This window comes from Procambarus clarkii, chromosome 24, assembly GCF_040958095.1.
Source record: "Procambarus clarkii isolate CNS0578487 chromosome 24, FALCON_Pclarkii_2.0, whole genome shotgun sequence".
NCBI lineage: Eukaryota > Metazoa > Arthropoda > Malacostraca > Decapoda > Cambaridae > Procambarus > Procambarus clarkii.
The window spans coordinates 34,506,673-34,533,805 of record NC_091173.1 but is presented as its reverse complement, the minus strand read 5'-3'; the positions used below and the strand labels follow the sequence as shown (position 1 = coordinate 34,533,805).

The 27,133-nt window shown below is 40.1% G+C and overlaps 4 protein-coding genes across 7 annotated transcripts; all 4 read left to right on the top strand.

Moving 5' to 3' along the window:
- Positions 1–621: 621 nt before the first annotated feature.
- Positions 622–1,365, top strand: LOC138368012 (uncharacterized). Its single transcript, XM_069330304.1, has one exon. The coding sequence runs from the start codon at positions 622–624 to the stop codon at positions 1,363–1,365; it is 744 nt and encodes a 247-aa protein (XP_069186405.1).
- A 1,271-nt stretch (positions 1,366–2,636) lies between these two features.
- On the top strand, positions 2,637–7,759 carry LOC123749457 (uncharacterized). Its single transcript, XM_069330302.1, has 5 exons — positions 2,637–2,705; positions 6,782–6,871; positions 6,977–7,094; positions 7,397–7,540; positions 7,632–7,759. The coding sequence occupies exons 2-5, from the start codon at positions 6,782–6,784 to the stop codon at positions 7,757–7,759; spliced, it is 480 nt and encodes a 159-aa protein (XP_069186403.1). The 5' UTR covers positions 2,637–2,705.
- Positions 7,533–16,570, top strand: LOC138368243 (uncharacterized). Of its 4 annotated transcripts, XM_069330794.1 has the most exons (8): positions 7,533–7,748; positions 8,339–8,425; positions 8,558–8,644; positions 9,083–9,202; positions 9,526–9,737; positions 11,640–11,802; positions 12,451–12,557; positions 14,743–16,570. In XM_069330794.1, the coding sequence occupies exons 4-8, from the start codon at positions 9,187–9,189 to the stop codon at positions 14,803–14,805; spliced, it is 561 nt and encodes a 186-aa protein (XP_069186895.1). In that variant the 5' UTR covers positions 7,533–7,748; positions 8,339–8,425; positions 8,558–8,644; positions 9,083–9,186; the 3' UTR covers positions 14,806–16,570. The 4 variants fall into 4 exon arrangements, with proteins under 4 accessions (XP_069186895.1, XP_069186894.1, XP_069186896.1 ...); XM_069330793.1 differs by having other exon boundaries at positions 8,339–8,644; XM_069330795.1 differs by lacking the exon at positions 7,533–7,748 and having other exon boundaries at positions 8,287–8,425.
- Positions 16,571–17,269: 699 nt separating this feature from the next.
- Positions 17,270–17,953, top strand: LOC123761293 (uncharacterized). Its single transcript, XM_045747224.2, has one exon. The coding sequence runs from the start codon at positions 17,270–17,272 to the stop codon at positions 17,951–17,953; it is 684 nt and encodes a 227-aa protein (XP_045603180.2).
- Positions 17,954–27,133: the final 9,180 nt, after the last annotated feature.

The window sequence follows — 27,133 nt, the reverse complement described above, 5'->3', positions numbered from 1 at the left end:
GGCGCTTTTCACTTATGTCCGGTATGTGAAGTCCATGAAGCGCAATCTCCGCGGCAACTGGATGTGGTACGATGAGGCGTTCAGGTGGGACAAGGAGAGATCGGGCTGCCCTTGGACTGCACTAAGACTCGACCTGGAGATTCGGTCGGTACAACGTGCAGCGCAGGAGCGGATTCAGGTGGTGCCTCGCGCCGTCGCCTCCCCAGCCGAACGCTTGCTCTCCACTGCACAGGCCTATGGACTACCACCGGGATACTGCTACGCTTTCCACGCAACTGGGGCAGGCTGCTCCGTCTCCTCCTGCACCTTAAAGCACTACTGCCCGCGCTGCCACAAGTGGCACCCTGCCTACTGCCCGTGCCCCCAGGCCCAACCTCGAGTCACCACCGCCAAGGAGAAGCGTTCCCGTCGCCCCCCACAGGACAGGGGCAGGAAGAAAGAAACGTCACAATGCCAGTGGACGCAGACGCACTTGATGCTCTCCTGGTGGGTTACCCCCTCCAGGACTATGTCGTGGGAGGCTTCCAGGGGGGGTTTCCTACTCGGTTACGAGGGGGTGCGGACTCCCCTCTCCTCTTGTAACCCCAAGCAACTACGGCCCTGCCACATATAGTGGGGCCTATGCTCGTCAAGGAACTCAGCCTGGGGTGCATAGCGGGCCCCTTCGAGGTCCCCCCATTTGAGAACTTCAAGTGTTCTCCCATAGCCCTGAGAGAGAAGTCTACGCCGGGCAAATACAGGCTCCTGCACAACCTCAGCTACCCCTATACCTCGGAGAGCGTGAACGCCAACATCCCGTGGGAGACGATAACAGTGACCTACCAGTCCATCAACGACGCTGTGGCCTTGGTGGTCAGACGCTCGCCGGGGGCGCACTTGGCAAAGTGCGACATAGCAGAGGCGTTCCAGATCGTCCCGGTCCACCCCAGCGACTACCACCTACTCGGCTTCGCCTACGGGGGGCAGTATTACTACGAGAAGATGCTCAGCATGGGGGCTGCACCCTCCTGCAGGATCTTCGAGACGTTCTCCAGCACCCCTCAATGGATCCTCGCTGAGAAGTTCGGCGTGCGGGATGTCATGAAGATGCTGGACGACTTCCTCTTCGTGAGTTCTACCTACAACGAGTGCTTGCGGAGCCTGCGGGTGTTCACTGCCCTCTGCGAGCACCTAGGCATTCCCTTGGCCCCGCACAAGACCGAGGGCCCCTGCCTCACCTTCCTTGGACTTGAAATCGACGCCCGACGTATGGAGACAAGGCTGCCGGACGACAAGAGGATGAAGTACATGGCTGCAGTGGAAGACACTTTAGGGGCCGAGAGCCTCCCCCTGCGGGACCTGCAGGGGATTATCGACAAACTGTAATTTGCCACGACAGTCATACCGGGGGGACGGGCCTTCCTCCGACGACTCCACTCACTCACACGAGGTATACAACGTCCCTCACGCCTCTGCCTGCTGGACGCGGAGGCGAAGCTCGACTTCGGAGCCTGGCACACTTTTCTCGGCGCATTTAATGGGATAACGGTTTTTCCACCAGACGGTGGAAGGGGGGCGCCACGTCCCTCGCGATGTGTGCGAATGCTTCATCCAAGGGTTACGGACTCACACTCGGAGCGACCTGGTTCAGGGGTACCTGGCCTACGGCCTGGAGCCGGCTCAACATTGTGCTCCTCGAACTTTACCCCTTCTACATGGGGATATCCATCTTTGCACCAGTGTTAGCAAACAAGAGGCTTGTGTGTAGGTCCGACAACGCTGCTGTGGTAAATGTGCTGCTATCTCTGTCCGCCAGGTGCCCCCTCCTCATGCAACTAGTCCGGCCACTGGCAATCCTCCTGCTCACCCATAATCCCAGCAAACACAGAACGTTTGTGGACGTTTTTAAATGGTCCCACAAAGGTAATACTGTAACTTTTGACATAAATACGTATATCTGACGTTCTTAAAACCAAAGGATATAACTAAAAACATATATTCTTGAGACACAATTTTTTAAGATTTATGTAAAAATTTAAAAATAATAGTAAATGCTATGGAATTATAATGTTTTCATGCTTTATATTTAAGAATAAATAATTTTCAGTCAACATTTAGTTTTTTTTGTTTACTTTCTGTAAAGCTATCCAATTTACGTTCTTATAACATAAATATAACATTTATATGACGTCAGTATAACGTTATTTACACGACATCATTACGTTATTATGATGTTATATTAACGTATAATTCCTGTGTGAAAACCAGAATATATATTGAACTTTATGTTTTAAACCTTGTAAAGTTATCATAAAACTTGGAATAAGACGGCAAGCATGCTTTACTTATGAAAATATACAAACAAATCAACAAAAACATTTTAACATAAAAACATGAACAACATGAATAAAAACATGAATGAATTTGTAAAGAATTTTTTAATTTGAGTTAAACTAAATACAAACTTAATATGTTTTGCTAACGCAAAAATATATTCCCGAGGTATTGTAATTGCAAATAAATATTTAATACAATTATTTGTATCATTTTTTTTATTTTAGATTTCCGTATTGCTTGATAATATATAATAGCATTTAGATAATGCTAGCGCTGGACATTCTTTAGGCTCGTTGCATGTTGTGGTAGTCGCCGCCATTTTAAAACCGTGTCGAGAGGGACTGCTGTTGGCTTATCCACAAAATCCTGCTGCATCTTCAATAGTTAAGGTAACTGTTTTCTTTTATTTGCTCTTAGACATGTGTAGTATATATATAAGCTTGTGGTGGTAGGCTGGATGGTGTGTTGATGGCCCTGGCTGGAGGTGTGTTGATGGCCCTGGCTAGAGGTGTGTTGATGGTGGTGTTGAGTTGATGGCCCTGGAGGCGTGTTGGTGGCCCTGGAGGTGTGTTGATGGCCCTGGAGACGTGTTGGTGGCCCTGGAGGTGTGTTGGTGGCCCTGGAGGTGTGTTGGTGGCCCTGGAGGTGTGTTGGTGGCCCTGGCTGGAGGTGTGTTGATGGTGGTGTTGTGTTGATGGCCCTGGAGGCGTGTTGATGCCCCTGGAGGTGTGTTGGTGGCCCTGGAGGTGTGTTGGTGGCCCTGGAGGTGTGTTGATGGCCCTGGAGGTGTGTTGGTGGCCCTGGAGGTGTGTTGATGGCCCTGGAGACGTGTTGGTGGCCCTGGAGGTGTGTTGGTGGCCCTGGAGGTGTGTTGGTGGCCCTGGAGGTGTGTTGGTGGCCCTGGCTGGAGGTGTGTTGATGGTGGTGTTGTGTTGATGGCCCTGGAGGCGTGTTGATGGCCCTGGAGGTGTGTTGGTGGCCCTGGAGGTGTGTTGGTGGCCCTGGAGGTGTGTTGGTGGCCCTGGAGGTGTGTTGGTGGCCCTGGAGGTGTGTTGGTGGCCCTGGCTGGAGGTGTGTTGATGGTGGTGTTGTGTTGATGGCCCTGGAGGCGTGTTGATGGCCCTGGAGGTGTGTTGGTGGCCCTGGAGGTGTGTTGGTGGCCCTGGCTGGAGGTGTGTTGATGGTGGTGTTGTGTTGATGGCCCTGGAGGCGTGTTGATGGCCCTGGAGGTGTGTTGGTGGCCCTAGCTGGAGGTGTGTTGATGGCCCTATATATATATATATATATATATATATATATATATATATATATATATATATATATATATATATATATATATATATATATATATATATATATATTATGAATATCAGAGGTCCCAGGACATTGGACCCAGGACAATTATTGTGCATGTGTAGTATGTATATTTATGTAGTATATTTGGCATATTTTTTGGCATTTAGTTAATGCCAGTTAGTGGCATGTCTCTGCACCGTTTCCAGTTTGTTGATATGCTTCTTAAGATATGGGCACCATACAACTGCTGCATACTCCAACTTTGGTCTAACAAAAATTGTGAACAATTTCAAAATTTCTGTTGAAGAAATCCTGTTTCCTAGTTCTGCATCTGTTTTGGTATAACACCTCCTTTTTTTCACACCTCTATTTTTTACATTCATCAATGTTTCGGTACGTGCAATAGTATGTATTGTTTCATTGCAGATAACAGCATTTAAATTTTGTTTGTTTCTTAGACTTAGACTCGTACTACCAAGTTGCTGTTGGCAATTGGATAATTTTTTTATGAAGTCATTTGTTATTTTTTCCCCTATAGTAATTTATGCTTTTGATCTCAATTAGTTTTATATCCTAGCTTTTTAATTTTTTCCCCTTATATATTGCCATCTTATCTGTCTGCTTTACATGGCTTAAGCAGAGTCATGTCTGCTTAAGCCTTTGTTATTTTACTAATTTACCTGTTTTAATTATTATTTGTTTTCAAAGTTTAGTTTACCCCATTTTATTTGCTTTTTGCAGTACAGTACTTTACTAATAATCTTGTAATAGTAATTGGTAATGTAGCACTTGGCCTTTCTCCTTCAGAATGTATGCACACATTATAGAAAAAAGAAGAGAATACCACACAAGATGGCAGCGTATGTCACGGGCCAAAAAGCGACGCCTAAAAGAACAGGCATCCCAGCGTGGCAAAAATGAAAATAGTGATGAGGTTGAGATTCAGTTGTTGAATCAGGATCCTTTGGCCAATGTTACAACAAACAGCATAGACGATGACCATGCTGCTTTGTCATCTAATTCAGAACCTAATATTGGTTGTGGAGCCAATGAAGATGCATCATCTCTGGAAAGTCAGAGAGAGAGAGATTGGACTTGGGACATGATTGATGAGCATGACCCAATATCATCAGAGTCAGAGAGCAGTGGTGATGAGGATGATAAATCATTATCAGATGTATTGTTAGTATGGGTTAATAAATATGGCATAACACACAATGCCATTGATAATTTATTAAAAAAATTGAGAAAACAGGGACATGCTGACTTGCCAAAAACAGCTCGTTCGTTACTGAATACAGTTAAACATATACCTACTGAGACTAAATCAGGCATGATGTATATCTACTTGGGGTTAGAGGAGGAAATGTTGAAAACTTTAAGGCTGTATCCTAAATCAACAATAAGAGATTTGGCAGAAATATCTTTAATTTGCAACATTGATGGTTTGCCAATATTTAGAAGTAAAAATGAAAGTTCATGGCCTGTTCTTTGTGCTATCAATAATGTCAAACCTATAAGAGTTTTCCCAGTAGTCCTCACATACGGAAGCTCTAAACCTAGTGATTTAGATTTTTTAAATGAATTCATTCAGGATTTGAAAAAAATTATGCACTATGGATTTAAAAATGATGACAAAACATTGCCAGTAAAACTAAAAGGAGTCATATGTGATGCCCCAGCAAAAGCAATGGTGAAGGCAATCAAACTCCACTCTGGCTACTTTGGGTGTGATAGATGTACCCAAGAGGGTGTTTGGAATGGAAGAATGAGTTATCAACAAGTGAAAAATTTACAACTCAGAACAGATGAAGATTTTCGTAATCAATCTAATTCTCAACATCACCATGGTAGATCACCATTCTGTGACTTAAATATAAATATGGTGAGTACTTTTCCCATAGACTATATGCATCAGATATGTCTTGGGGTTATGAAAAGGTTACTTCTTGCCTGGATACGAAATAAAAACGTAAAATTATGTGCTCGCCAAGTTGATGAAATTAGTCAGCGTCTAATTACAGTAACACAATTTGTGCCTATGCACTTTGCACGTAAACCTCGAAGTCTTTCAGAGGTTGATAGATGGAAAGCGACTGAATACAGGCAACTCCTTCTCTACACCGGTAAGATTGTACTGAAGGGAATCTTACCCAAAGAATTGTATGACCATTTCCTGACTCTGAGTGTAGCCATTTCTATTCTTGTATCACCTAAATTGATTCAGTTAAATTACAGCCAATATGCACATGATCTTTTGCTGTACTTTGTGTTAAAGGCTCGTGAGCTGTATGGTAAGGATTTTTTAGTGTACAATGTACACTGCCTAACACACATATCCTCTGATGCCAAAGAGTTTGGTAGTTTGGACAGATGTTCAGCATTTCCATTTGAAAATTACCTGCAGCAGGTTAAGAATATGGTTCGATCAAGTAAAAACCCTCTTGTTCAAATTGCAAAGAGGCTGAAAGAGATGCAGCATGCTCAAAGGATTTATACACCAAATACAGAACATAAAATATATACCAAGGCACCAAACAATGCCTATTTGCTGAATAATGAAACTTGCTGCCAAGTTTTGGACACTGTCAGTGACACCGATGAAAATGGAGACAGCATGTTCCTTTGCAGGGTATATTCGAGAAGTATACCTCTCTTTGAGAAACCTTGTAACTCCAAATTAATTGGAGCATTTAAGGTTCTTACTAGGAATTCATCCATGAAGGTGATTCCAGCAAGAAAACTAAACCGCACAGGTATGATGATCGAGACAGAAAGCGCAAATACTTTTCTGTCAATACTACATGACTTATGACAAGTACGTATTTAAATACTGTATCCATGCTTTAATAATAGTTTGAACTAATATTGTAAGTTAATGAGATTCACAATTTTGTTTTTTATTAAAGCTATTATCTTTTGACCAATATTTACCTGTTTAAAAATCCCATTACCCTGTATTTCATGAAAATTATTAATATTTTGAGAGCACATTAAGAGATAAAACTGTATTAAGCCTTTTAGTCCATACATGGCAGCTACTGTTTATACCAACCGAAAATCATTTACAAATGTATGATTGACACAATCAAGTAAATCTATTACCAACTTTATGCTAATTTCTTTTTTTGGGGAGAACAACTCTTAATAAGATTTTTCAATTTTGTAGATGACATCTGAAAAGCGGTATGCAGTGGTAGGCTTCAATGATCGTAGTGTGGGTATCATCTCCACAACCTGGATTGAAAAATCTGATGATGTAAGCATTACTTTGAAACTAAAAAATTGCATATATTGAGTTGCTTTAAAAATATTCCAAATTAGTGCTAAAATTAGCATGTAACAGTTTATTTCGACTTTTCAGGAAAAAATATTGTGCTGGTGGCCACAGAGCAGGCATACAGTTAGTGCCCAAAAGCACGAAAAGCCAGACACGACAAATTGGCGAGTGCATGTCGTATCAACAATCCTATCAACAACTGGTAGGTATTAAATTTATAATTATTAAGATTTAAGATACAAGACACCTATTCATTCATTCACCATAACTTTAACACTGCAGACAAAAACAGCATTATAATTATATTTTAATCACAAGATGGGTTTCCTCATAGCTACTTAAGACTTTTGTGCCCCAGTTATAAGTTCCAAATCATGTACGTCGTTTTATTAAACATCTCTTTAGGAAGCTGATTTAAGTTATTTCTTAGTGTTCACTACTCTACTAGGTAACGATAAATATATATCTCGCTGATATATTACTAATTATATTCAATTATTACAGATGATTTTGACGTTGCAAAACGAAGATGCTTAGCTGCGGAAGACACTTCAAATGTCGAAACTGAAGACGATATGGGCTATCCTCGACAACGAAAAAGGAAACCATGTTTCAAATATGAAGAAGAGAATTCCGAGAATAACAAACGTAAGCATTGATAACCTACTACAGTAATTTAAAAAAAATTTGCAACTTGAAAAATGCCATTCAATACATTAAGCAATTTAAATAATTTCAGGCAATCATCACTCGTCTCAATCCAAGAAGAAGTGTTCGCCATCTTCATATGAGAATACACCTTCAAAAGAAATAAGTCCTCCGCAAATACCATATTATTCTGGTATATTAAGTGAATGTAAGGATTAGTAGTAAATAACATTAAAAGTTCTAAATTGATATTTAACCATGCTTCCTTTGTTTGGTTATTTATGCTTTTGGTTTAAAAAAAACTAAAAACTGCTCTAAACTTAGTTCTTGCTGTTTTTTTTTTTTTTTTTTTAATTCCTTCTGGAAGTACTAGAAGCTTTGAGTAATTTTTATGCTTATCTGGAATTTCTGTATAGAAATATGTGTTTATTTCTAATTGTTTAATATTAAGCATATTATTCTTTTATGTGCATATGGGGTCTAGTGAACTTTTCCCACTTTGTCTAGCAGGTGCTTTTCACTTGTCACAGTTCAGGGAAATTTTGGTTTTCCTTTGATCTAGTCACTAGAAACAAGCAGGTTTGTTATTACTTTTCTTTTTGTTTGTCCCTTACGTGTTAATTTGTCCTTTATCTTACCTTTACCTTACGTGTTAATTTGTCCCTTACCTTAAGTTAATTTTTAAAATATGTATCTCATATTGACCCCCACCTCTCTCATGTTAGTTCAAACTATATTAAAGTCTTAAAAATATATTTTGGTTAACAAGTGTTTGAAATAAGCATAACTCCTTTTCAGCTAATAGAACAGTCCTACAAAAGCCGTCTCCAGTGAAGACTACACTTCACAATACACCTTCAACGCCATCAGTATTTCCTCATGAAGGTAATAAGTTAATTTTTAAAATGTGTATTTCATGTTGACCCCCACCTCTCTCATGTTAGTTCAAACTATATTAAAGTCTTAAAAATATTATTTGGTTAAAAAGTGTTTGAAATAAACATAACTCCTTTTCAGCTAATAGAACAGTCCTACAAAAGCAGTCTCCAGTGAAGACTACACTTCACAATACACCGTTGACGCCATCAGTATTTCTTCATGAAGGTAATAAGTAATTATTTAAAATATATATCATGTTGACCCACTCTCTCATGTTGACCCTCATTCTCTCTCTCATGTTGACCTCCCTTTTCTCATGTTGAAATTTGTTTTGTTAATTTTGTTCTGTCACCTCTTCTTATTCTGTGTGTATGTGTCTGTCTGTCTCTGTATGTCTCTCTATCTTTCTTTTCTTTCTTTTTCTTTATTTATTTCTTTCTTTTCTTTTTTCTTCTCTTCTCATGTTGGCCCTCCTCTCTCTCATGATAACCCCCCCCCTCTCTGATGTTGGCTCACCCTCTTTCTGATGTTGGGTAGTTTAAATGTGATGTAGACATATAGTATAACTTATAATATTAGTATGCAGTAGTAAAAGCTCATGAAATTTGTTGATTATACAGTACAGTAGTTAGATTTTAATAGCTAAATCTTGCAATCTTAAAGACAATGAGCTGGTCACGCCAAGTACTTCAGTCGTTAGGACTCCAAGGTCAAGGAATTTATTCGACCCAAAGTCACCAGACAAGAACGATGGGAGTTTGAAAGAAATGATGCAGAATATGAGTAAGTTTTGAAAGTTTAATTAATTTATTATGTAGCCTATAACCTATATGTACCCTATGGGTGATAGGCATAAGTTTCATGTTCAAGTAGACTGCAAACTGAGCAGGTTAGATTGCTGAATTTGCTTCCAATTATATAAGCAGTTTCATAATTACTAAGAAATTATCCCATTATCTATCACATCAGTCATAGCCTACTTTTTGGGTGCTTTCTCAGTGTCAGTTATTTTAAAATATACTTTATAATGCTTTTATTTTAAATGTACATTCAAGATATGTAATATAATAGCATGTACACTTTCTATATACTGTATAAATTTCCAGGTAACATGTTGCAGGCCATATACACTGAAGTGAATGAACTGAAAAGTGATGTGAATGAACTGAAAAGTGATGTGAAGATATTGAAAGCAACTTTGACTACAAAAGAAACAGACAAGATCATAGAAGATCTAATACCAAATCCTATTGCTGCAGAAGGTGATCTTAATATTCTCAATAGGAAGTTAGCGGAATCGAGTTTCAGAACAAAATTTGTAAGTGGTATTTTAACAGTAATGTTTCCTTCAATTTTTCATCTTAAATATTACAGATATTTGCTAATTTTCTAATTAAAATTTTTTGATAGTTCATGCAGAAAAGATAAAATTGCTAAATAATAAGAATAATGATATAATCTTGTTTATATAGGATAGGATAAAATATAACACTTATGTATTTGTAAATTATGTAATATTAACACAGAGTCTTTCACACTCTCCTGAGTGCTTTCTCAAGGTCTTGAGTGTATGGTTAGGATGAGGCTTACATTTCAACGACTATATTTCTCTTGCTAATTTTGTTAGTCGTTGAGATGTATCTCTTCATAACACACACACTTATCTGCTTGATGGGGGTCTGGGAGTTCTTCTACTCCCCAAGCCCGGCCCGAGGCTAGGCTTGACTTGAGAACTTTGGTCTAGTGCTTGGTGATTGTGGGGATTATCATAGAGGATTACATGCTGTTATGGAAATAGTCAACTAGAGGGTTATTTTGTAGACCCAGGTCAATATTGAAATCACCTCCTAGAATGATGTGATTTTTGTTGAGATGTTATTTATGATAAGATGCCTTATCATAAGTTATGATATATATATATATATATATATATATATATATATATATATATATATATATATATATATATATATATATATATATATATATATATGTTTCATTGAATATGACCGCATATTCTGTATTTATTATTTTCTGGTTTAGGGCTTCTATCCCTCTAACTATTTTCTTAGCATCAGGGCTTAATTGAAATAGGAGTTCTCCAAAACTCATTTTCGTACTTTTAAGGTGAAGAAAAGAAGTGATTTACTATAGAGTGTATTACACTTATTTATATAATTTGCACGACGTTTCGAACCTCCATGGTTCATTCTCAAGTGAACAGATCTTACAATACTAGTTGATTTTATACCCGCACTGGGTCAGGTGATAATACAATGAAGGTGAAAACATGGGGGGATACATAAGGGATAAATGTGAGGTGAAACATAGAGGCTGCAGAAGGCTTATTGGCCCATACGAGGCATCTCCTATCTAAACAAAGATTAATCCAGTGTAATTGGCCTGTTATGTTGGACATTGTCTTCTGTGTTGGCATCGATATGTTCTTGTCTTGTCCTTACTCTCATGGTAGGTAGAGTAAATAGTTCCGTGATTTGGGTGTTCATGGTAGGTCTCTCTATTCTTATGTGAATTGCCTCAAGAATTTGTAATCTTCTTGCATCTTGGGTTTTGTCTATTATGCAAGTATTCTTGTTCAACATTTCTCTTGTTAGAAACATTTCTCTTGTTTTCTCTTGTTGTTCTCTCTAAGAGAACTAACTCTAAGAGAACTCTCTAAGAGTATTGTAAGATCTGTTCACTTGAGAATGAACCATGGAGGTTCGAAACGTCGTGCAAATTATATAAATAAGTGTAATACACTCTATAGTAAATCACTTCTTTTCTTCACCTTAAAAGTACGAAAATGAGTTTTGGAGAACTCCTATTTCAATTAAGCCCTGATGCTAAGAAAATAGTTAGAGGGATAGAAGCCCTAAACCAGAAAATAATAAATACAGAATATGCGGTCATATTCAATGAAACATGTTTGAAAGAAAACCTGCTGCCAGTATACACCAATATATATATATATATATATATATATATATATATATATATATATATATATATATATATATATATATATATATATATATATATATATATATATATGTATATATGTATATGTATACATACACATACATACACATACATACATACATACATACACACATACATACATACATACATACATACATACATACATACATACATACATACATACATACATACATATATCAAAATTACTAGTGTACTACATTTTTGTTGTTGCTTTTAGGTGTTGCTTTTAACCAGTGTACGTGGGTCTGATTGTGCAACTACGGTTCGAAGAATGATGAAGAAGATAGGAACAAACGGCCTTTGGTCATTATACAGCCTAAAAGGACAAAAGAAGAAATTAGCATTTCTAGAAAAACAAGAACTATATAATGTTATTTTAAGTAACAAAAAAATTAAATAATTTTTTTTTATTTAAAATTCACTAAAAAATTAAAATTTTCAGTTCAAATTAAGTGTACATTAAGTATAAATGATTATATTTCTATCACTTGCTCTTAAGATTGTTTCATTTAATAGAGGTTGGTCATAATTGTTCTCTGCTGCTAGTACTGTAGAACTGACTGACTTAGCTATGGGAAAATGTAAACTTAATTGGTTTATCCTTTACAGTATTTTGCAGTTTATTTCATGATCCTGTGGTTAATACTTGCATAAATAGTAGATTGCAAAATGCATTTTTATATCATTAGTATTAAATAATAATAATAATGTAAATAATTGACTTTTAAACAACGTACAATTCATTGGTCGGTGAGATTATATTAGTAATATTTTTTCATTCTTGCAAAGCCTCAATAAAGCCGTTAACATGTTAATATAAACTTGATCACCTTCCACTTTTTTTCTCATGTGCTACCTACATGTACGAAACCTTATTCCTAAATGCATATCTTGTTCTGAAACTTGTCTTTTATATGTTGTGTATCACCATCTCTGGAGAGTTTTATCTGATGTGTAAATTACTTTTAATTTTACAGAATATTATTGTTATACAGAATTTGTTATATAAATAACTGTTAATTTTACAGAATCATCTATCAACGCACATCCGCAAGTTAAGGTGGAAGACGTGACCTTTCAAATTTCTGAAGTACTTAAACATGCTCCAAACAGACCTGGTGGATCTAGGTACAAGGTAAAATAATTTAAATTTTTTTTGTTTTCACTAATTATCTGTTTATATATATATATATCGTACCTAGTAGCCAGAACACACTTCTCAGCCTACAATGCAAGGCCTGATTTGCCTAATAAGCCAAGTTTTCATGAAATAATTGTTTTTCGATTACCTAACCTACCTAACCTAACCTAACTTTTTCGGCTATCTAACGCAACCTAACCTATAAAGATAGGTTAGGTTAGGTAGGGTTGGTTAGGTTCGGTCATATATCTACGTTAATTTTACCTCCAATAAAAAAAATTGACCTCATATATAATGAAATGGGTAGCTTTATCTTTTCATAAGAAAAAAATTAGAGAAAATATATTAATTCATGAAAACTTGGCTTAGTAGGCAAATCGGGCCTTGCATAGTAGGCTGAGAAGTGCATTCTGGCTACTAAGTACGACATATATATATATATATATATATATATATATATATATATATATACATATATATATATATATATATATATATATATATATATATATATATACATATATATATATATATATATATATATATATATATATATATATATATATATACATATATATATATATATATATATATATATATGTATATATATATATATATATGTATATATATATATATATATATATATATATATATATATATATATATATATATATATATGTATATATATATATATATATATATATATATATATATATATATATATGTATATATGTATATATATATATATATATATATATATATATATATATATATGTATATATATATATATATATATATATGTATATATATATATATATATATATATATATATATATATATATATATATATATATATATATAAATATATATATATGTATATATATATATATATATATATATATATATATATATATATATATATAAATATATATATATATATATATATATAGATATATAGATATATATATATATATATATATATATATATATATATATATATAAATATATATATATAGATATATAGATAGATATATAGATAGATAGATAGATAGTCAGTGTCAGACCACGGAGGAAAATTGAAACAAGAATTTTTCCGATGCAGGAACCACACACAGGCCCAAACATGGATAATCATAGCATAAAAATGGTAAATATTTACAATGAATTAGTGAGACAAATGTGTTCCAATGATCCTACTTAAATCGCCCTTTAATTGATCAATTAAAAATGGATCTAAGTTATATAAACCGCTGCTAATGTTCAATTTACTTTTTTTTGTGATCTGATCAAAAGCAGATCCAATTATGTTTCTGTTATAAGTACTTGTACAATTCATTATTGAAGAAGCCATCTCCCAATCTATGTTTGGGCCTGTGTGTGGTTGCTGCATCGGATGGGCCAATAGGCCCTCTGCAGTGTCCACGTATTGTACCTCGCCTCACTCCACCATTCTCTCCTGCCTATTTATGTCCAGTTCTCGACCTGTAAATCCACTCGTTCTGAAGATGTCCTAATGTCCGAAGATGTCCTAATGTCTTAACAGCAAGTGTTTCTGTCAAATTCCTTAAGGAAATATCTGAGTTCCCCATTATGACCTCTCCACAAATCAGGTTTTTCAACTGCTTCAAGCTCATTTTCTTCCAGATTATAATGCATTGCATACTTTAGTCCCAAAAAGACATGGTCACTTTTACCCAAGGGAGGGAGGTACTGAATGATAAATCTCTCCTCTTTCCTGGTAAATATAATATCCAGCATGGAGGGAACATCCCCTTCCCTCATATATATATATATATACATGCAATTGACGATCACAAAACACTGATCATTTTATGCGGAAAATCCACAGAGAAATATGAAATGAGGTGAACGTTTCGGCTTTGTTAAAGCCTTTGTCAACACCAGACTCAATCAGTCTGGTGTTGACAAAGGCTTTAACAAAGCCGAAACGTTCACCTCATTTCATATTTCTCTGTGGATTTTCCGCATATATATACATATATATATATATATATACATATATACATATATATATATATATATATATATATATATATATATATATATATATATATATATATATATATATATATATATATATATATATATATATATATTTGTGTGTGTGTAATTTATATAAACAAATAAATATTAATTAATTTTGTTAATATCTTTTCAGGGAAAACTTGCAAGTACGATTCGTATACAAGAGGGGCAACAAGAGGCAGAGGATGTCTACTAAGAAAATTCACAATTAAGTGTTTATCCTCACTCTTGATATATGGTCTTCTCTGGTCTCTCTATTTTCTCTCCTCACAAATGTCCCTTTTTTTTTAATTTCTTTTACGTTTCTCTCCTGTTTTTCTTGTCTCTTTTTATCTCTCCTTTCCTCCTCTCTTCTAACACCTCTCGTTTTCTGTCTCTTCTAGCTTCTCTCTTCCTTTACTTTTTACATATGTGGAATTCACTTGCGTCGTTTTTATCTTGTATCTTTTTCTTATCTTGTCTTTCTCTTCCCCTTCTCTTCAATGTTCTCTCATTTCTCTCTCCCCTCTCTGTTGTTTCTATTCTGTCTTCTCTCCCCTTGCCTTAATTTTGTTCTGTCTCCTCTCTTCTTGCATGGTGCTAACATTTGAATAAATGATTTATAATTTGTATTTTTAGTCATAGAAAAACTATAGTGTTATGTTATATAGTATATAGTGTATACTCAGGAAATTTTACTTGTTTTAGTTTTAAGTAACAATAACTGCTTGTAACGTCAGGCTGATCTCACTCAGCATGACATGAATCACAGGCTGCTTGATCACGAAATCTATTGTGTTCACATATTGCTTATATAGATTTTTACTTTTATATTCTATTAGATTCAGATTCAGATGTTTATTCAGGTAAGGTATATACATACAAGTGATGTTACATTAATGGATTGATATATAGATAAAGCTAGTACATACAATGCCTAAAGCCACTATTACGCAATGCGTTTCGGGCAAGAAAAGCATTAATATCTAGAACTTAATACTAATTGAGCATAAAGAATAAAAAGTGTTGAGAACAAATACAAATAAAGATAAAAAAAAGGGGGAACATGACTGAAAAAGCAGCACAAATACAATAGGTTGACAAACAGTGTTGATTAAAAAAAAAAGAAAATAACGGACATGGGTTGACAATAGAGGAGTGAGGTAGGTTACAGGGAATTTATTAGGTAGTGTTTAGTTTTTATCTTAAACTGGTTGAGAGAGGTACTGTCTTTAACATGGTTGGGAAGGTCATTCCACATTCTGGGCCCCTTGATTTGCAGAGCATTTCTGGTTTGATTAAGTCGTACTCTAGGAATATCAAAACTGTATTTATTTCTGGTGTGATGCTCATGGGTTCTGTTACAACCTTCTATGAAGCTTTTGAGATCAGGATTGGCATTACAATTTAGCGTTTTGTATATGTATAGTACACATGAGAGAATGTGCAGTGACTTAATGTCTAACATATTCAGGGATTTGAATAGGGGTACCGAGTGATGTCTGGGGCCAGAATTGGATATTGTCCTAATAGCAGCTTTGTGTTGAGTAATTAGAGGACGTAAATGATTTTGGGTAGTAGAGCCCCAAGCACAAATACCATAGTTGAGATATGGATAGATAAGGGAGTAATAGAGAGTCACCAGGGCAGGGCGTGGTACATAATATCTGATCTTAGAAAGAATGCCCACAGTTTTTGAAACTTTTTTAGATATGTTTAGAATGTGTCCCTGGAAATTCAGCTTGTGGTCAATGAGAATGCCAAGGAATTTGCCATCTAATTTGTTACAAATTTGGGTATTGTTTATTTTGAGATTTATTTGATTAGAGGATTTATTGCCTTTAGAGGTTTTATTGTAGAGGATTTATTGATTAGAGGATTAGAGGATTTTATTTAGAGGATTATAGATATAGTCTATATATTTCGAGCTATTACATATATTTTGTTGTATTACTCAATCTTAAATAAATATAATATTTTAATTCTCTTTTTGTACCCTATTTATTTGTAATTTACACGTACATATATAGGATGTCCATTTCTTTCTCAGATATGTCTTCTTTCTTTCTCTCCCTTTCTATTTCAGATATAATTTAAAAAATTATTATACCCTGATTTACCCTAAATGTTTTAATGTAGGTAATTAAAAGATTATAAAAAGGTTTTTTTAAATGTTATTTATTTACGTTCTAAGGTCGTATAAAAAAATTCTCAAAAAACATTTTTAAAACGTAATTATAAACGTGCTGAAAACAATGAAATGTCGTTTTTAGAACGTTTTAAAAACGTGAAAATGTTTGCTGGGATATTACGCTTCTTCCCTCACACCTTCCGGGCAAGTTAAACGGGGTTTGTGACACTCTTTCCCGGTTGCAGGTACTGCCACCCTCGTTCCTGCGAGATACAGGACTTGCTGAGAAGCCAACCGCCGTCCCGCAGCACCTTCTGCCCTGCAACTTCACCCTGAAACTGTAAGGACGCTGCTCGACTCCCTGCAGCCTGCGACACGGCGCGTGTACCAACATAAGTGAGCAGAGTACGTGGCGTACGTATCGGCTTACAGGAGATGGGAGTGTCCCTTCGAGGCCTCGTCCTCGACCCTAGCGAACTTCCTGCAGTTGCTGCTGTCTCGGGGCTTGGCTTTCCGCTCTCTCAGCGCTTACCTCGCAGCGATCGCCTTCATGTTCAAGCTGCATGGTATGGAGGATCCTACTCGCCAGTTCCTAGTCACACAACTGCTTAAGGGAGCGTGCAACAAGGCTCAACGGCTCCCCGCACGACAATTGCCCGTGACTAGACGACTACTGCATCGACTACTGGGGGCCCTGCGAGGTGTCTGCTGCTCGACTTACGAGAAGACCTGCTACCGAGCGCTCTTCTCCCTCGCCTTCTACGCCTGCCTCCGGCCAGGGGAGGTAACCTATGCGGGGAAGGGGCAACACACGCTACGCTTGGACCAGTTAACTTTATCACGGACGGGGATTGACATCACGTTTGCCTCCTACAAGCACAGTGCAGGTCGTACCCCCACTTTAAACCTGAGTGCAGACCCCTACAGCAAGTACTGCCCGGTCCGTGCCATGGCGAACTACATAGGACGACAGGGCATGGAACCAGGACCTATATTCCTAGACGAAACGGGCGCCCCGGTCACCAGACAAGATTTCACAAGGGTGCTCCGTGCTGCCATTCGAGTACTAGGACTGCCTCCAAACGATTATGCTCCTCACTCCTTCAGAATCGGCAGGGCCACGCAGATGTCCAAGGATGGCCTTGCGCCGGCAGCAATCAGAGCAGTCGGCAGGTGGAAAAGTGATGCGTTCCACTCCTACATCAGGCAAGACGTCATTCCACTACCTAGATAAGTTACTTCTGCGGCCAGCGGACACCTCACCCTTCGGGGGGTGGGGGATCGGCTGCGCTGGCCTGCGGAGTGGGGGTGCTGTGCCGGATCCCCAAGTCTAGGGCTGCCCACAGCTACTTACCATAAGTCAAGTGCTCACTTGTAGTGCAAGTTGGGGGTTGCAGACTACATGTAAACTAGGCACTAGCATATCATTACCCCTGGAAATTCTTATCTATTCTTTTCTATGCCCTCTGTGTATACAGAATATATTTTATGCATACTGTACTGGCTGTGCCACTCAATTAACTCTGGTGTTGTCTTTAATTATAGCATTAAGCTGATTGTGAGTACTGCAACATTGCTTCGGCTAACTGGCACTAGGCACTGTTAATGTGCTATGACTTATTTCTTTAGTTGCATCTTTGCAGTACTGGTATTCTACTCAGTCATGTTATACGACATCATTTATATTGTGGTACAGCAGTTGCTCTGTATACATTATTTAATAAATAAGGTCCCCCCATTCTGGCTTGTGTTTTTTCTCCCCGATCAGAATCTGCCTTTAAAGAAGCCGTTGAGTGTAACCTTGGATTGTCAATGAGCAATCTGAGAGCAGCAGTACACCGAGAACTTCAACAAGATCTTGTAGGTCTGAGGCAAAGTGAAATTGACACCAGTAATTCCATCTATCATCATACTATCATGCAAGAGGAGCCACACATCTATGGATAATCCAATAAAATCAGCAGACTTCTAGATGTTACTACTGCTCGGCTTAGACTCGGTTACAAGTATCTCTGGGAATTCTCATTACCTGCTGATGTAGACCTGACCAAATGTAAACTGTGTCAACAAAATTATTCGCACACCCTCCGTCACTATGTGATGGAGTGCGAAAAGATACGTGAATTTAGAGACAATTCTATAACCAATGTTCCAGTGATGTGTAAATATTTCATTCAAAATGATCTGCTACCAGAAATTTTAGCCAAATATCCCCAGTTTGCTAACTGTAGGTAGTAACTGAGTGATTGTAACCTATCCACCGCTGCCCACTGGATGGGGGGCGGTGTGCAGGACTAATATATAAATTTTGACACTAGTTCTCCACATATGTCAGTTGCTTAATTTAGAACCTGTACTTGAGGTCGATCTCGAACCCATTGTTGATGTGACGACTTATATTGAATTTTGTAACTAGCTCATCAAGATTGTAACTTGCTTAGCTAAATGAATTGCGGGGTTCAGTCCCTGAGCCCATTATGTGCCTCTGTAACCCTTTCCACTACCGCCCACAAGATGGGTATGGGGTGCATAATAAATGAACTAAACTAAATAAAAAAACTAACTAACGGTGTAGATCATTTACAATGTCACTGTTAATACCAACTCCAAGGTATTTGTGCTGCCTACACGTTTCAATGTTCAGGTTGTTGACCTTGAAAGTTATAGGGACATGAGTTTTCTCTTGGGGATGGAGAACTCTGGATTTAGTTATAGAGATAACAAGACCACATTCAATGCTTTTAGCAGCGTATGAATCAAGTAGAGCTTGCAGTCTAGTTTGGGAATTTGCAACAATGAATATATCATCGGCATAACAAATGACGGCTTCGTCAGGTAGTGTGGAAATATCAATTGTTAATTTATGCATCAGAACAATGAACAGTGTAGGACTTAGCACTACACCCTGGGGTGTACCCAACTCAAAGGGTGCACCAAGTTTACTATTGACCCCCTTGAAAAGGACTGAGGCGGTTCTGTTACTAGGTAACAGAACCTGAGCCATGTCAACAGTCTTCCTTTAACTCCAAAAGAGGCTAGCTGTTCTAGGATTATTTCTCTGTTTGCTGTATCAAAGGCAGTTTGGAGATCAATAAATGCCGCCTGAGAGTTTGGTCCCTCTCTGATAAAATACTCAGCAAAGCAAGTTTGTGTGCTTCTTCCAGGAAGGAAACCATACAGGTTAGGGGCAAGGTGGGGCTTGATTTGAAACATTAGTCTGTCGAGAATAATTATCTCAAGAACTTTACACATGCACGACGTCAGAGAAATGGGTCTAAATTTTTGTGAATTAGGCTTGGGTATGGGTATTACGAGTCCCTGTGTCCAGCGGTCAGGTAAGACACCCTGCCTTAAACTTTGATTAAACAATTCTAGCTAAGGGCTATTTGGCAGCTCAGCAAGTACTCTCATGGTGTTGTATGTAATGCCATCCTCTCCAGGAGAGGTAGCCTTACCTTTCTTGAGTGCATTTTTAATTTCAGAGGGGGTTATGCCATAGTTATCATCAGGCCCTATTTCACTACAAGCAATTTCAATACTGAATCATTATGCTCAATTAGTATTAAGCTTGTCATTTAAGTTTATCATGCCCGAAACGCTTTGCGTAATAGTGGCTTTAGGCATTGTATGTACTAGCTCTACCTATAAGTCAACCAATCTTTGTAAAAATTTATTGTATGTATGTACCTTACCTAAATAAACATTTTATTTTATTTTATTTTGAAGTTACGATTTATTTTGGTACTAGCCAGATAGTTTTGCACATCTAGGGGCAGGCTGCTTATACTAGCAGTGCTTGCATATTGCTGAAGCAGCATGTCGGCATAGTCTACAGGTGAATGGTGTAGAGGTTCTTGCTGCTAGGCATTTGCCTCGCCCTTGGGGCCAGCTGGGGCTTGGGGCCCTTGTTTGGCCCTGGGTAGGGATTGGTACTGTGCTGGTTAGGGCGTCAAGGTGTTGCGCGACCTGCCACCTAAGCGGCGACCGGTTCCTGTTGCCTCTGGAGACGGTGTACTTTTGCGAGGTTTTTCTTTTATATTTTCAATTGCCTGGTGGGGGTCTGCCCAGTGTGGCTATAGTTACACTGGTAGTGTTTGGTGGCCTTCTGCTAGGCCCCCGTGATTGTACACGTCGCAGGGGTTTTCAGTGCTATCCTACCCTCTTGTTATTTTTGGGTTTCTTAACCGGTTAGCAACACCTAGCCCGGGCTTCCCGTAACAGTCAGCCTATGGGCCCTGGAAACCCCTGTCTGGGCTCGGTGGACCATTAAATGTGTCTTCCAGGTTCCAACCCGTCTTGTACAGGATCGTTGGTTGCTGTGCCCTTGTCTTCGGGTGACAGTCGCCACTTTTACCTCCGTCATGCTGTTGGGTCACTGACACCTTGACCCGGAGTCTTGCAAGAGATATTCACGTTCCTCTCCAGTTTTCCAGGACTGGCACAGTTGGTGGTGAGGCTTCAGGCTTGCCACTTTTGTTGCCTTCCCTATTTTGTAATTGGCACTTGGTGTATTTTTGCATCTCTACCAGATTTTGGTGCCCTGTCTGAGTCTGTTTGAGATTCGGTGTTTGGCCTACCTCGACGACTGGCTGGTGTGGGCTCCCAGTCAGTCCGCTTGTCCGTTCGCCAGGGGTGTGGTTCTTTCCAGATCGCTGGGTTTGATTTCCTGGTGATCTGGAGGCCATTCCATCTGTTTCCATCCTGGGTTCGGACCTGGACCTTGTTTAGGGCTATTGGGCCACTCCTTGTCTTTCCCTCCAGAAGTGTTACTGCGGCTGTGTTCCCGCCTTCGGCTGTTCACGAGGGGGTCCCGGGTTGCTCAGCGGTTGCTCGAGCAGTTGTGCGTGAGTCTGAATTTCGACGTGCTGGTCTGCCCGCAGGGTCGGGTTTGGCTTCGTCGTCTGTTTGGTTCCTTCGGAGACTCCCCTTCCGCCTCTTGCAATCGTTGGGTTCGTTCCTCCGGGAATCTTGTGTTGGTGCTGTGTCACCAGCTTCCTCTTTGGGGTTTTCAGGGTTCCATGCCTTGGCACCTCTGCGAGCCTTCGCTCGATGTGTTCACGGATGGGTTATCTTTCGGCTGGGGCTTTGTGACCAGTGCTCACCAGGTCGGCCGGGAATGATGGAGTCTGTCCGTTCGTTGGGCTCACAGCACAGTTCGGGAGTTCATGGCTGTCTGGTTTGCGCTTCGGAGGGTTTGGGTCACTCGGTGCTCTACCATTCAGCTCTGTTCGGACTGTTCTCTGGTGGTTCTTGCCAGAACCACAGGGTTTCTCTTAGGTGTTGACCTTTGGGGTTGGTTCCTTAGAGTGACTCGTTTGCTGGATTCTCAGAGTTGGCTAACTGTGAGGTTCATGTCCGGGGTGTGTCCTGCATCCTGGCGAACAGCTGTCTCGGTTCATTCCTCTGTTCGTGGATTGGCCAGTCTTCGCCGACTCGTTTTGTTGGCTCTGCTGGACGAATGAACTCCTGGCCATGCATGGACGTCTTCGAGTCGGCATGTTCTGGGCGATGCCCATTTTATGTGACGCCCTTACCCACCTGCGAGGCGTTCACGGTAAATGCTTTTCAGCAGGACTGGTCGAGGTGGGGGGTACCTGTTCCTCTTCTCCCGGTCCAGCTGTTGCTTCGGGTTCTGGCTCGGTTACATCCCATTCCCACGAGAGCAGTCCTTATGGTTCCTTGGTGGCCGGCCCAGCTTTATTTTCAGACGCTGCTTGATAGGTGTCGCTGCTTGATAGGTGTCCGAACCCGGGGCGTTTTCCCGCAGCTCCGCCTCTTTCGGCAGGTCGGATCGATCCTGTACATGACTGGTTCAGCCTTCTCCTCGGCTCTTCGCGTCTGGTATTTTGACGCGAGTATCACCATCTCTGTGGTGTTCAGGTGGCTTTGTTGACGGTGTCCCACCTGCGAGCTTCATCTTGGCGACAGTATGACGTTCCTGGTGTTTCTATGCACTTTTTCTTGCTCTTCGTAGGTTGTCGTCTCTTTCACATCGGGTTGTCTTGTCCTTTCTTGGGTTTTCAGGACTACAGTTATTTGTTGTTTTTTACTGTAGCCTCGTTTTGTGCGGCACTGGCGGAGCCGCTCCGGCTTGCATTCAGGGTGGACGTCACATGTGCCCCGTTTCGTACGCTTACTCAATTTTGTTTCACCTCTGGCCTGCTCATGCGTCGCCTGAGCCGTCCTGGTCCTTGATCAGGGTGCCTTCTTATCTTCTCCTCAGTTTGTGGTTGCCCCTTTGCTTCAGGTTTCTGCTCTTTGGTACTGGTGGTAGATTTGTACGTGTGCAGCCTTTCTCCGTCCTGGCGACGGTCGAGACGGCTGCTTTCCGGAGGGGTTCTTGGGTTTTTGATGCTTGATTGGTTTGGCCGGGGGTGTGTCCTGTGTTGTCCGGTTGCTCTTTTTGCTGTTACCTGTGTACTGTGTCTGGGGATGCGCTGTGGTTTGATCCGGTTCCCCTTGTTCCCTGTTTTCAGGGCTCGGGGTCTCCCAGGTCGTCTGCAGAGTTTTTCAGTCTTCCAGCCTGCAGTCTATCTTTGCGCCCATGCTGTTCAGACGTTTGCAGCTTTTGCTGCTGTATTGGTAACGTCTAGGGCTCATTTCGGGCGCAGGGTTTTGAGAGTCGCACAGGTTCTTGGCCGCCCATTCTTTATGCGTGTCTGCTCCTGTGCGTTCTTGTTTCCTTGGGTCGCAGGTTGCATCCTGTTGTCTCGGCTTCGCGTTGCAGTTTGTGGCGGCCGCCTCCCGGGTTAGCCCTTTCTTTTCCTTATCTTTGGGTATGAAGCTCCTGGGAGCCGTAGGGGTTCCCCACAGAAAATCAGCGTTGAATGTAATGAAATGCCATTTTCTGGGTGAGCCCCGGAGGCTCCCTGGCAACACTCCCTCCAACCGGTCGGCGGTTTTTTCACGTTGGTTGAAGCTTAGCTTCCGAACTGAAGCTTGGCAGCTGGCGCAGTAGGTCCAGGGCTCCCCCCTCCCCCTCTCGGGGCGGGGAAGGCTGCACGGACGATCGGCGCGGCAGTAAAGTGTGATGTTTGCTTGTTTCCTTGTGATTGTAGGGAGTTTCTACCTCTCTGTTCATTTTTTTGTTTAAGTTTTTTACCATGTGGGGGTTTGTTTTGTTATGCCTACCTTTCTGGGTGCCTAACCCCGGCTGATGGCAGATAAGGAAAACCCCAACCACAAAGGAGTTTTCCAGGGCCATTGCTCCCTGAAACCTCTCTGAAGGGGCCAGGTTCTGGCGCCGGTCCCTGGTAGGTCTGAACTCCATAGTTAACCCTTAAATTGCACATCACATCATATGATGCTTTGGAGTACTACGCAAGATTTAAACGACCCGCGGATATACGGGGTTCACCACACCTTCATCAGGGCTCTTGTAAACAGACGTCATTTAAAAAAAAAATCGTGGGCCAAATTCCCGGGTGTTAGGGGCCTCAGTAATGAGTGAGCTACCAAGCCTGATGTACGCAGCATGAGCTCACAGCACTCCTCTTCAGCTTGTGACCACAGTATCACCTAAAAATGCAATAATATACTTGTTCGTGCTATTATGTAGCGATGATATTATTACATAAGACCCCTGACTGTGATAGAACTGACCAGGGTTCTGATAATAGCAGGATTGTGGTGATATTTAGCGCTGTGCTCCATCGAGGGAGGAGTAATGCTGTGGGAGGGGAGGGTAGTGGCGTTGTCTTCTGACTGTGTGTGGCCACCTTTTATTGATTGCACTCACCATATCAGCTTAGTGGTTTGCTATGATGAACACAAATGTAGATACTTATATATAAAGTGTGTATAGAGGGTATAAACAGCAAGATGAGTAGGTTGGGAGCCGCCATTTTGGTGAGGGCGGTGGCGTCGTCTGCACGACTTACCATATTGTTTACTGGTTATAACGATGGTCTTTGGGCGCCATACCAGTTTACTTGTACAAGTATGGTGAATAAAACGGGTAGATATTTATATATAATGTGTGTGTATATAGTGTAATAACACCACAAACAGTATTGTTGGAGCAGAAATATTAGTGCATCTGGCCTTGAGGGCAGCAGCCAGCTGACTGGTTGATACCTGATTGATGGGGTTCTGGGAGTTCTACTACTCCCCAAGCCCGGCCCGAGGCCAGGCTTGACTTGTGAGAGTTTGGTCCACTAGGCTGTTGCTTGGAGCGGCCCGCAGGCCCACATACCCACCACAGCCCGGTTGGTCCGGCACTCCTTGGAGGAATAAATCTAGTTTCCTCTTGAAGATGTCCACGGTTGTTCCGGCAATATTTCTTATGCTTGCTGGGAGGACGTTGAATAACCGCGGACCTCTGATGTTTATACAATGTTCTCTGATTGTGCCTATGGCACCTCTGCTCTTCACTGGTTCTATTCTGCATTTTCTTCCATATCGTTCACTCCAGTACGTTGTTATTTTACTGTGTAGACTTGGTACTTGGCCCTCCAGTATCTTCCAGGTGTATTTAATTTGATATCTCTCTCGTCTTCTTTCTAGTGTGTACATTTGGAGGGCTTTGAGACGATCCCAATAATTTAGGTGCTTTATTGCGTCTATGCGTGTCGTATATGTTCTCTGTATTCCCTCTATTTCAGCAATCTCTCCTGCTCTGAAGGGGGGAAATGAGTACTGAGCAGTACTCAAGATGGGACAACAAAATTGACTTGAAGAGTACAACCATTGTGATGGGATCCCTGGATTTGAAAGTTCTCGTAATCCATCCTATCATTTTTCTGGCTGTCGCAATATTTGCTTGGTTATGCTCCTTAAATGTTAGGTCGTCAGACATTATTATTCCCAAATCCTTTACATGCTGTTTTCCTACTATGGGTACATTTGATTGTGTTTTGTACTCTGTATTATGTTTAAGGTCCTCATTTTTACCGTACCTGAGTACCTGGAATTTATCACTGTTAAACATCATGTTATTTTCTGATGCCCAGTCAAAAACTTCATTAATATCAGCTTGAAGTTTTTCAGTGTCTTCAGCCGAGATAATTTTCATACTGATTTTTGTGTCATCTGCAAAGGATGATACGAAGCTGTGACTTGTATTTTTGTCTGTATCTGATATGAGAGTAAGGAAAAGCAGCGGGGCAAGGACTGTACCCTGAGGTACAGAGCTTTTAACTGCACTTGGACTAGATTTTATATGGCTGACCGTTACTCGCTGAGTCCTGTTTGACAGAAAACTGAGTATCCAGCATCCTACTTTACCGGTTATTCCCACTGGCTTCATTTTGTGTGCTATCACGCCATGGTCACATTTATCGAAAGCCTTTGCGAAGTTCGTGTATATCACATCAGCATTCTGTTTTTCTTCTAATGCCTCAGTGACTTTGTCGTAGTGCTAAAGTAGCTGTGAGAGGCACGATCTTCCCGCTCAAAATCCATGTTGGCCTGGGTTGTGAAGGTCATTGGTCTCCATGAAATTGATGACCTGACTCCTAATCACTCTCTCAAAACTTTTATGATGTGCGATGTTAGTGCAACTGGTCTATAGTTCTTTGCCAATGCTTTGCTCCCTCCCTTGTGTAGAGGGGCTATGTCTGCTACTTTATGTGCATCTGGTATCTCCCCCGTGCCCAAGCTCTTCCTCCACACTATACTGAGTGCCTGTGCTACCGGCACTTTGCATTTCTATATAAATATTGAATTCCATGAGTCTGGACCTGGGGCTGAGTGCATGGGCATGTTTTCAATTTCTCTTTCAAAATTTAGTGCGCTCGTGTTGATATCAGTTATATTTACAGGGGTTTGAATATCCCGCATAAAGAAATTGTCTTGATCTTCCACTTTCATGTCGTTTATTGGAGTGCTAAACATGTCCTCATACTGCTTTTTTAGGATTTCACTAATTTCTTTGTCATCCTCCGTGTATGAACCTTCATTTGTACAAATACGTCCAATACTGGCAGTGGTTTTTGCTTTTGATTTTGCATATGTGAAGAAATATTTTGGATTTTTCTTTATTTCCTGAATAAATACTTTGTCGTGTGAGTAGCTACGTCTTTGTGCCTTTACTCACTATACAAGCTTAGATGTACAGTTATGGTGAACAAAACATGTAAATACTTATATATAACGTCTGTATATAAAAGCAAAAACAGTATGGTGGGAGGAGAATGATGGCGAGCCAGGTGAGGTGAGGTAGGGAGGGAGTGGCAGCCAGTGGCAGGCTGACACTGCCGCTACCACTCAGCATACCAACTAAGTGGTTCGTTATGGTGAGCACGAATGTAGATACTTCCCAACACCTCAAACCAATTCTATTTGCTGACGACACAACCTTCATTTACTCCAGTCCTGACCCCCTTGCTCTAAATGCCACAGTAAATACTGAGCTAGAGAAAGTCCATCTTTGGCTAACTGCCAACAAACTCACCCTTAACATTGACAAAACGTT

Bases quoted from the DNA above. Each gene is read 5' to 3' on its own strand.
- LOC138368012 (XM_069330304.1), top strand. From the start codon at position 622: ATGCTCGTCAAGGAACTCAGCCTGGGGTGCATAGCGGGCCCCTTCGAG.
- LOC123749457 (XM_069330302.1), top strand. From the start codon at position 6,782: ATGACATCTGAAAAGCGGTATGCAGTGGTAGGCTTCAATGATCGTAGT. The intron at 6,872-6,976 runs GTAAGCATTACT...TCGACTTTTCAG, and splicing joins GGATTGAAAAATCTGATGAT to GAAAAAATATTGTGCTGGTG. The intron at 7,095-7,396 runs GTAGGTATTAAA...CAATTATTACAG, and splicing joins AACAATCCTATCAACAACTG to ATGATTTTGACGTTGCAAAA.
- LOC138368243 (XM_069330794.1), top strand. The intron at 9,738-11,639 runs GTAAGTGGTATT...TGTTGCTTTTAG, and splicing joins CGAGTTTCAGAACAAAATTT to GTGTTGCTTTTAACCAGTGT. The intron at 11,803-12,450 runs GTAACAAAAAAA...TTAATTTTACAG, and splicing joins ACTATATAATGTTATTTTAA to AATCATCTATCAACGCACAT.
- LOC123761293 (XM_045747224.2), top strand. From the start codon at position 17,270: ATGTTCAAGCTGCATGGTATGGAGGATCCTACTCGCCAGTTCCTAGTC.